Source organism: Pithys albifrons, chromosome 2, assembly GCF_047495875.1.
Source record: "Pithys albifrons albifrons isolate INPA30051 chromosome 2, PitAlb_v1, whole genome shotgun sequence".
Taxonomy (NCBI): Eukaryota; Metazoa; Chordata; class Aves; order Passeriformes; family Thamnophilidae; genus Pithys; species Pithys albifrons.
In genome coordinates, this window is record NC_092459.1 from 76,765,431 (window position 1) to 76,776,759 (window position 11,329).

General features: G+C 42.5%; 2 protein-coding genes across 3 annotated transcripts in view; one reads left to right on the forward strand and one right to left on the reverse strand.

Moving 5' to 3' along the window:
* Positions 1–389, reverse strand: part of B3GALNT2 (beta-1,3-N-acetylgalactosaminyltransferase 2) — a 31,552-nt gene extending 31,163 nt beyond the window's left edge. Inside the window, exon 1 of the mRNA XM_071549573.1 lies at positions 197–389. Within this exon, the coding sequence (XP_071405674.1) occupies positions 197–290 (94 nt within the window). The 5' untranslated portion in view covers positions 291–389. The remainder of the gene's footprint in view (positions 1–196) is intronic.
* The window catches only part of EDARADD (EDAR associated via death domain), a 405,148-nt gene that overhangs the window by 88,186 nt on the left and 305,633 nt on the right, over positions 1–11,329 (forward strand). The window lies entirely within an intron of this gene.

Here is an 11,329-nt window from a genome sequence, read left to right on the forward strand (position 1 = left end):
TGACCGCGCTCGGCCCCTGCGCTTCGCGCGGCGGCGCCGGCGCTGCCCGGGAGCCCCCGCAGCGCTCCGGGCGCTGCTCCGGGAGGGACGCCCCGGCCACAGCATCCCTCCTCCCCTGGGACCTCTGCCCCAACCTCTGCTCGCCCGGCTCCCGGGGAGGGTGGGGAGCCCTGCCCGCCCGGGGTGCCTCTCCTACCTGCCGGCGGACTCCCGGGGCAGTTCAGCAGCAGCCAGAGGTGCAGCGCGACCCCGACCGCACAGGGGCACAGCAGCACCAGCCAGTTTCGCATTGGCCGCCGCAGCCGCCGACACCTTCCCCTCCACGCCGGCCTCTCCCAGCGGCGCCGGGCTCACGGCCCGGCTCGGCCGCCCGCGGCTCCTCCCCGCTCGGCAGGGCCGGGCCCCGCTGCCCCGCGGCCGCCGGGAGCTGCAGTCCCGCCCCAGCCCGGGCGGGCGGCGGCGGCGCGGGCGGCGGAGGAGGCCGCCTACAACCCCCACAATGCCGCGGGGCGCCGGCCGGGCGCGCCTGCACCGCGCGGCTTACACGGCGGGGTAGGGGGAGGCAGGGGCAGAGCAGTGGCCGGAGCAGAGCGGTGGCCGGGGAAGCGCAGGAATCGGGGCAGAGCAGCCGGGGCATCGCAGGGGTCTCGGCGCGCCCCCCTCACCGACCGCGCACCGCCGGGGCCGCGGGGTGCTCCCGAAAGCGCCCCCGGCTGCCCTGGGGCCCCCGCCGGGACAGCCCCTCTCGGTTAAACGCTCTCTGACAAATCGCCGAGTGCCCCTTCAAAAAAGTCGTTATATCAGAAACAAAATAGCTTTCCAGAACAATCCGTTACTAATCGAATAAAGAGAGGAGAGAGCGCTTTGCCTTGGCAAAGACCTGCTACGGTCCTTGCAAACTGCTCCTGGAATATTTAGAATCATAGAATCAATTGGGTTGGAAAAGACCTCTGAGATCATCAAGTCCAATCCTTGGTCCAACTCCAGTCCCTTTCCCAGATCATGGCACTCAGTGCCACATCCAATCTCAGTTCAAAAACCTCCAGGGATGGTGAATCCACCACCTCTCTGGGCAGCCCATTCCAATGCCTGATTACTCTCTCTGCAAAGAATTTTTTTCTGATCTCCAGCTTCAATTTCCCCTGGCAGATCTTGAGCCCGTGCCCCCTTGTCCTATTGCTGAGTGCCTGGGAGAAGAGACCAGCCCCCACCTGGCTAGAACTTCCCTTCAGGTAGTTCTAGACAGTGATGAGGTCACCTCTGAGCCTCCTCTTCTCCAGGCTAAACAACCCCAGCTCCCTCAACCTCTCCCCATAGGACTTGTGCTCCAGTCCCTTCACCAGCCTTGTTGCTCTTCTCTGGACCTGCTCCAGCCCCTCAATATCTTTCCTGAACTGAGGGGCCCAGAACTGAACACAACACTCAAGGTGTGGCCTCACCAATGCAGAGTACAGAGGAAGGATCACTGCCCTGGTCCTGCTGGCCACGCTATTTTTGATCCAGGCCAGGATCTCATTGGCCTTCTTGGACACCTGGGCACACTGTTGGCTCATGTTGAGCTTCCTGTCAATTAGTACTCCAAGGTCTCTTTCTGCCTGGCTGCTCTCCAGCCACCCTCTCACCAGCCTGTAGCTCTGCATGGGGTTGTTGTGGCCAAAGTGCAGTACCTGGCACTTGGCCTCGTTGAACTTCATCCCTTTGGAATCAGCCCATCTCTCAAGTCTATTCAGATCCCTCTGCAGAGTCCTCCTGCCTTCCAGCAGGATTTCATTCCAGCAAGGAACATGCTCTTTGACTTGACATTCCAGGCAGGATTTTAGACATTCAAAGTGTCCTTGACTGCGGCTGGATCATGGCCAAGAATTCATGTTCTTGCAGAAATACGTGGTGGGATGTTGATAATCCGGGCTCAGCTTCATGTCTTACCTCAGCCACCACTCAGAATTTGGGTGGGTACCTATGGACTGACCCACAGAGAGCAGAACACCCTGGACTAGAAAGGTTTAAATGCCCCCAGCTGAAAGAAAGCATAATATTATTAGCACCTTGAGGAGTTACTTGTCTCTGGTCTCCTTGCACACAGGTGACAAGGAGAAACGTTTCCTTGGACTGCCCCGGGGTGAATCCCCCTGAAAAAGCGATATGGTTAAATAAGCAAAGGCTTCTCAGAATGACTGAATGGGTCATGTTGGAAGGGACCACAGTGGGTCATCTGGGCAAACCTCCCTGCTCAAGCAGGGTTATCTGAGACCACGTGGCACAGGATTGTGTACTGAGTATCTCCAGCAGGGGAGACTCCACAACCACCCTGGGCAGCCTGTTCTGGTCCTTCATCACTCACACCATAAAGTTCTTCCTCATGTTCAGGTGGAACTTCCTGTACATTCATTTCTGCCCACTGCTTCTTGTCAATCTACCTACTAGAAGTTTATGTGTAATAGCCATAAGGCCTAAATGCACGACTGCTGATGTCAGTCTATCAGAAACAGTTTAATTTAGTAACAAAACCTGACACGTATGAAGTATAATTGAAAGAAAGGCCTGAGTTTTTACACAAAGAAGTCTAAATTTTATTTTTTTAAAAATTCCCCAAGCCATGTAAAGTATTTGGAAAAGGCTTACAGTCCTTTCAATCTGCTTATTTAAGATTAATTTTTCATCAACTGGAGTAAGATACTAGAAGGCAAACCGATGACTTTAACCTTTATATATTGGGTTTAAACAGCTGAAGGAAAATGTATTGGAAATAAATCAACTTTAGTTTGCTGCCTACTTAAAACATTTTTAATATGCAACAGAGTAGTTGACAGCAAATAATAGTATTAGGGGAAGCACTGACAGACAAATACGCTATTGTTAATCACTATTTACATTTGACTTGCCTTTCAGCAAGTTCAGCTGCAAAAATGAAAACTGGTCCAACTACTAATATTTGTCTGTAATTGCCTACATTCCATGTAGCCAATATGTCTGGTTCTCTCCTGGATCCCAGGCCAGGTGATCTGATGGGGATTGATCTTACAAACATGCCTAGGAGTGATTACTTCTTTGCAGACAGTACAGAGGACCCAATTCCTTAATATCTTACTTTCCATATTGTATTACCAGCCATGCTCAAGGATAAGGGACTGGGTAACACAAAACAGGAGATACCTGTTTCTCTGCATTACAGAAACAGGATATCCTGGTCAAAAGCATGAGATATATGCATTTCTGTCAGTCATGCAGAGAATGGTTACAAGCACAGTTTAGTTGCAGAGAACTCAATTTTTCTATCACATTCTCTATGACTTTTAAAGCCAAAGATTTAAGCAATGCCTCCCAACTTCATCATCTGTATGATACTGAAGGTATGCACCTGTGTATAAATCATGAGGTGATCAGACCCAAACATTAACCCAATTTTCTGAAGTTCCTGTAAGTAAAGTAGTTTCAGTTTGCATTTTTGAGGGTTTTTATGAGGACTAGTATTTTGGGGAAGCAAGCTGATACCAGACTGTCTAAAAATTGTTTCAAGGCACCAAGTTTTAGGCACACTTTTTGAAATGTGCCCATATTAAAATTAGCTTTTCCTAGAAATTTAAGAATCATGAAACTATATATATATTATGAAAAGATAAATTGATTTCTAATATAATTTCTAGATAATGCTACATTACATTTCTGAAATACAGAATATTTTGACTTGGGTTATAACAATTCTGGGTATAATTTACTCAAAAATATACCATTTGCATTATGCTCTTTCTGAGTATATTTACTCTTCTTACAGCACAGACTCAGGCACACACTGGCACACAAAGAATAGTACAGGCACAACATGTTGGACACAAGAGCTGGAGACAGAAGAGGCAGAAATTTGACAGAAATTTTCATCCTCAGGCTGTTTGCGAACTTATGATGGTTCTGTTAAATTTGCATAATGCCTCTGGACAAGTATCTCCAGTCTGAACACAGAGAAGACATGATGGATGCCAGAGCTGTACTTGTGTACAACAACTAGCCAGTTCATAACATTCAGATTTTTTTAATGTTTGTTTGCCTAATTGTTGCCCTGAGTGGGTGACTGGGATATTTACAGGACAGTAGCAGATGAGAAGACAGAGAATCGAGGTGGAGCTGCATATGTTTTAGCAGAGTTTGTCCCCAGGGAGTTGCGTGTTTTGCTGATCTCTTTGTTCTCCATTTGAAAGCAGAGGAATGTCTGGTGAAAGATTCCAGTTTACAGATTTGGGGGACTTTCTCCCTACCTTGCAGAAACACTGATATATTACATTTCACAAAATCTTTGTGTCTTCAGTTTTTAAAAGAGAAAATATTAAATCACAGATCAGGGTATGAAGGACCTTATTAGTTGAAAGAGCTGTAAATTTGCATCCCAATGTGCATGTTGAATGTGTTTTATTCTTTTTCCCGTGTTCATAACCTAAATAGATTCACTGTCTGTACTGAGGTTTTGTCAATCCTTTCCTTACCTTTCTTAGTATCTTTAGAAGAAATAGATTTTGCTTATTTTCCCAAACAGAAGAAATGTCTCACTGCCTCCCCTTTCAGCTTTCTGATCTGATGAAGTGCAAATGCAGAGGAGTTCCCAGATTCCTTTGGGTGTGCCTGGTGTTAATCTAGCCTAGGTTCAGAATCTGATATTTCACTTGTTAGATTTCATCCCATTAATCACTGCCCAAAGCTTTAGTCTATCTAGGTGTCTCTGTAAAGCGTGTCCCTCAACAGAGCCAACAGCACCTCCCAGTTTGGTATCACTAGCAGATCTCTTAATGGTGCAATCAGCTCCTGCATCCAGATTGTGAACACCGAACTGGCCCTAGAACTGAGCCCTGAGAAACTTCTCTGGTGACAGGTCACCAGCCGGATGTAGTCCCTTTCACTACGGCTCTTTAACCTCTGCTTGCCCTTCAGCCAGTTCTTCACCCAACATATCACTCTGCTTCCCACAGCTGGGCAACTTGTATGGATGGGTGCTGTGAGAGGCAGTATCAAAAGCCTCACTAAAATTCAGAAAAACTATATCACCTCCTTTCCTTTGTCCACTAGGCAGTGACCCTATCATAGAAGGATATCAAATTACTTCAACAGGACTTACCTTTTGACAACCTGGGTTGACTGTGCTTGATAACTGCATCATTCTTTAAAAGCCTTTTAGTAGGACACAGTACAATCTTTTCCTTAATTTTTCCAGTCAATTTTTCCCAAATTAACTTCCAGTTAAGGAATTTTTGTCAGAATTATGTCTATTATTTTGCTGCTCTAATTTTTAAAATGAAGTTTTTGCATCTTCTTGTCTGTTTGGAGAAGTAGCTTTAAGTTTTGCTGAATTAGGTCAGCAAAACAGTGTTGTTACAGGCTCTTCTTCCCTCATGTTTTCTGTGCAGAAGTTTTAAGAGTTTTGGAATGTGGCTTTGATTTGTAGCAGAAGTCACAGTTTAGACTGAATTCACTGAGGTCCAAAAATATTCTGTAGGTTTTCCTTTCACTGGCAATGCAAAAACGTAGCATCCAGAACAGCTCTGACATTGTATTCAGATAAAGATAACTCAACTTTTCTTAACTCACTTTCCTTTGGAGAACGGTAGAGCTTCATGTTTTACATCCTCTGACGAGGGGGTTACTGGAGTATTCTGGTGGATGACCAAGCCACCAACCCTTATTTTAGCTAGGGGTACATTAAAATAACCTTGTCATTTTATGGAAAGGTGGTGGTGTTCAGTTGGATTTTTTTTTTTTAATAAGACCCATCCTAACCTATGTAAGAGTTGGTAAGAACCACACAAAATTGGCTTGCAGGACATCACAGTTATCCAAATGTACCAATGCAGCAATAAGAGTTTTTAGTCTTAGTGACTTCATATCACCTTCATGACAATCAAAAATAGAAATGGACTCTAAACTTCCCATATGGTAGCAGCTAAATCTTGACAAGCACATCTCAAAGAGCAAACGGGAACATCTTGCAGAGATGTGGAGCACCAAATATCCAATAATCAGTCAGCAGCCAGCTGGTGAGGTTAGCTGCTTCATGTGCAGCTAGAATGTAGTTATTTTTTACAAGTGGCACAAAGACTTCAGGATGCACATATAGAAGAGAATAAGGTTTACAGAAAGTCCTGCCAAGACCTACAATAGCCAATACGCTTTAGAAAAGATGTTGGGGGATTGCCAAGTGGATTGGCCATGTATTGTTTATCATTTCAATATTGTCTATCACTGGATAGATAATATTCAGCCTATATTTCCCTTAAAATAATTTACACGACCTGATGCTATTTTCCCCTCATGGTGCTTACCTTGCTCTAGGACAGACATGGTCTGCTGGAAAAGACACCAGGTGGCTGCCTCACTGGTTGCAGAAGATGCAAGCTGAATGAAGTGGGACCATGAAATGGAGTTACAAGGCTAAGGGTCATTGCTTAAGAGAACTGTGCAAGACCAGGAAAATCATGAAATTAAACATCTTATAATGCTTTTTTTCGCTCGTAGTTTCTCTGTGTTTGACTTGCAAAAGTCATTCCGGTTTGTTGAGTTGAGGACTCATAGCTGAAGGCTGAAGAAATGGGAACATCAAGATGTTGAAAAAGCTAACTGCAGTAGCAGGTACTCACAGTCTCAGCCCTTCTGTTTCGCCTCTGCCTCAGCTTCCCACTGTAAGATGAGAATAGTTCCACCCTCATATTCCTCAAGGGTACTGTGGAGATACTTTGGTAAGCAATCTGTGATGAACACCACAGAGAAGCTCATCAGCAAACACTTCTACAGTAAAAGCAGAATTTTTGAGTAAATCAGGCCTGAGGCTACACAATGAATAATGACACCAAAATAGTACCAAGTAACTGCTCATTAACTGAGCATTGCCTATACTGTGCCTGGTGGGAATTTCTGCAATGGCAATCTGGAATAGTAGTACATACAAATAAGGGAGGAAAATAGAAGATGCACATCAAATTTAACTCTGACGTTTGTTAAATGAGGGCTTAACTTGGCTTCTCTAATGATCTTTTAATGCATTTTTTTCATTTCTCCAGATTCTGTTTAAATATCCTCAAATGTATTCACATCCTTGTTGCAAGTATTTGTTTAGCTGGTGTGGGCAGAACTATAAAGTAATATAATCACTTTTATGGCCTTCTAATTTCTTATGAACTGATATTTCATAGTGACGCTCTATAGTAATTTTCCAGAGTCTGAAGCAAACTCCCAGAACAAAAAGAGCATGTGAAGTTTGAGAAAGAAGAGAAGACCTCAGAAAGGCTGTTATTTATAAGTCTTTGTATTCTCAAAATTTCTATTAAGGTATTTTTTCATGACAATCTCAGCATCTGAAGTTTTGTCACTTGATCTTTTAAGGGTATGATTAACATGTTCATATCAGCACTGCAGATATATGTATCTGTCTATGTATTGTGTTCTGGTGAGTAGGATAAAAGCTGGTATGCTCTCCAGGGGGAAGCTTCTCAGACAAGAATCCTTGGTAGTGAACAGTCTTTGCAGTAAGAAAGTTAAGGAAAAAAGTCATATGAGCCACACTTGCCAGAGACAGGCTGTTATACTGCAAAGATCTTTAAAGTTGCTGCTACTTGAAAGGTTTTTAAAAAGTTACAGTGGTTCTTTTCTAGAAAGTTTGGCTCATTCCCTCCTTCCACGGAAAAAAATTTGTGCATTTCTTTAGAGTATGCCATGGAGAAAATGAAGGGCTCAAGGATGCCACGTAAAGTCCAAAGGCACAACTGGGTATGGTACAGTGAGAAGCTACACAACATTTTGTGGGATGGGTGGTCTGCTGAATCATATCCTTATGGCAAGCCCAGTGAATATTCTGTAAAATGCCATTATCAGCATGAGCAGTGGCCTAAGCTCTGTTCTGGCTGTGTTATCGTGCTGTAGCATATGAGGAAGTTACCATATGAGTATGGTAACTGGAAAAAAAACCATCCTGAAACAAAAAACCCAACAGCCAGGAATGCAGTTCAAGTGTGAGGGAACAGCGTGGCAGTCAGTCACACGAGAGCTGTTGCACAGTTCGGCAGAGAGGAAGGCAAACAGGAGAGATCAGCAGCAGCTCCCTGGGCTAGGGATTGACTCAGGACTAGAGCCAAGCCTTACTGCCCTTTGCAGCCACCTCACCTGCTCAAGGGAGAAAAGGGCACAGCTGGTGCCAATGAGACAATGAGAAACAGGCATCCCAGTGTGACACTGGAAAATGACGTTCAGGAAGGGAATACATGGCAATTCCAGCTGATGTCTTCAAAGGCTTCCACAACTTTTGAAGGGGTTTCTAGCTAGACACCTGACCTGTTTAACCAAAGAATGTACTTGACCTTTGTGCCTTCTTAAACTGAGCAGTCTGGAACTGAAGCATGAGGTTGAACTGCACCCCAGCAGTGCCACAGCATCACCTTACACAGTGCAGCCCACAAAGCCAGAACTGCTGGCTCTCTGTTTCTGACAGCACATGCAGTAATTTAATCAGCCCCCCACCCTTTGGTCATTACTAGTTGGCATTGGTATTTTTTTTCTGTCTCAGTAGGCTGTTTATCACTTTATCAGTAGGTGGCAGTAACAGATGAGCCTGTGCAACTTCTACTTGTAATAGGAATTTGGGAAAGAAAAGACCCTACACTGGGGTAAGGCTGCTCATTTTGTTTGTTCACAAGCGTGAGTGGTGTAAATGTACTTGACAAACTCAGACGTACATCTACCTCTAACAGACAGAAAAGTTGTTCCCATACCAGTTCTGGTATTTATGGCTGTACTTAATAGTGCTGTAAGGGTGAATTCAATTAGATGGAAATGTACACTATTTATTCCAAATATTCTCCCTAAAAATTAAATATGGAGGTGCCTGCAAAATTTGATACACTACTTATTCTGGTAATTTTTTCCACTATTTTTCCCACATCAATATTTAAGTCAGTCTAATGACTTTAATAGATTTCAGTACAAAAAACATGTATTTCTTAGGAACCACTCCTCCCCCAAGTTTTCTTTAGTCTTCTTAAAGAAACAAATATAGATCCTGATGCAGTCCCAAGGAGAGCCATAACAATGGCATCTTCTAGGAGAATTATGTATGCAGATTTTTATCCCTGAATAACGAAGAGATGGGCAAAACTATATAATCAGGTCCTCCCAAAGTATATACTTTGTTACTCCTTTGATATCAGAAATCCAGCTGGATAAATGACTGTCCTGTTGAAGCTCCAGGCTTTAATATGCACCTTTACAGACTGCTGTTGTTCAAGTGTTCTTTCTTTCTGCTGGAGCTGATCCTATGGTAAGTCACTGCAAAAATGCTGGGTTATGATGTCCTTATGAATCAGTTGGCAACAACTCCTGTGTTTTCCTTGTGTCACTGACAGAAAACCTCATATTTGTTTTAACCTATGGTGTGATGTAGAATAGCTTAAACAACCCTTCATAATTTTCCCCTCCTTTGATCATAATTTCATAAAGGCTATCTTAAAAATCTTGCCTATCAGCACCAGCCAAACACCCTACTACTAATTTAATACATCATGTAGGAAGCAAAGAAGGGGAATTTAGTACTTAATAGAGAGAAGGGAAATGTTTTTATCATATTGAAATGATAACATCTTAAATTCAAAGTAAACTAAAGATATTAATCTGAAAAATACAAAACATCCAGCCCCAATGTTCTACTGAGATGTCACAATTTACCACAAATCCACCATTAGGAAGTCTCATTTCATCAAAGCAGCAAGCACTAGGAGATAAAGAAAGGATTCCTAATAACACATCAAAACCTCTTTGAATCCAGCTTCTGTTCTGAAATTCTCCTTCCATGAGATGACAGCCACAACTCACACAGTTATCAGGGAGAATGTGTTACTTCCTGGGCCTGAAATAGACATCAACAAACACACGAAAATGAAATGAAACAGAGAGAGAGAGGAGTACAACTTTAGAATGGGAGGAGGACCGGTCTTATTTTCATTTAAGTTAGTAGGAATCGAATCAAATTGGACCATTCAATGAAAATAAAAGCTCATTTCTTCAGCCTACAGAAAATCTTACAGTTAGACAAATCCACATTATATATATATATATATATATATATCTGTATATGTATATCTGTATCTATCTATCTATCTATCTATCTATCTATCTATCTCGGTATATTTCATGATATAATACATATTTATTATTTAGAAAAATGTATAAAAAAATTCAGGTATTTTTGTGTAGAGTTGAGGCAAGATGTTTAAGCATAAAACTTATGTATTAATAGCTAATTATTTAAACCACCTCAAAGGTCAAAGCAGCACAAAATACAACAATGACAAAGACATTTCATGGTTTGGAGGGATTGAAGGAAAAGATATTCTTTAAAATGTTGATTTGTGGATCAAGCTGGCATTAAAATAAAAAAAGGGAAAAAAAACCCAAAACCAAAACCAAAACCAAACCACAAAACACCAACAACAAAACAGAAGATGCCATTCTCTTTCAGAGTCAGTGTTTTGATGATGTTCTTGAATAAGATAATATATTCATATGTGAGCCAAAGCTGTTACAATTATATTTGAACTTCTGATCTTCCAAGTGAGCCTTGCCCTCTTTCCCTTCAAATTAGTAACTTGCCAGTAGAATGTGTTCCTTCAAGGAACCAATAAATAAAGCCCAATGATACTAGAGAAAGCTGTCCTGTTTTCCACAAAGGAATTATGCTTCTACATATTCTTAAAAGACATTAAACATATCTGCTAAAATAAATTTGCAGTTTATGGTACATTGTGTGTTGGGTTTTTTTAAATTAGAAGCATGAAATCATCTTAATAGATACCAATTATTTTTTTTATCTACCTGAATTGATGAAAGAAACCACAAAAATGGGAATCAGTTATTAAAAACCACTGCAACATTGTCACAACTGTTTGAAGAAAAATTTTGGAGAAAAAAGGGGGTTCAAAAGAATGGCATTCTCCTTTTCTGAATAACAATACTGGATTTTTGTAAATGCAGCTCTTGTAACGAGTGATGCTCAAAACCACTGTGAAATGTTTCAATCTCAGGATATCAGATGCTAACCATAATTGGAAACAGAAAGCAAGCTGTTTGCAATACTGTAATAAGCTGTAGCAATTTTGTTATTTCAGATGGGAATGTCAATGATGAGCCACAAATGTAAGTTGCTGCAAAGCCTTTGAGAATAAAGCTGCATGCCCTGTATTCCCCTCCCATGCTGTTCCAGTTAAAGCCATACATGCGGAAGGACAAATGAAAATGTTGCCATGGTGATCAGAGCAGTTACCAAATCATGTACACTGTAAGAAGGATTCCCTAAAGAACATCATTA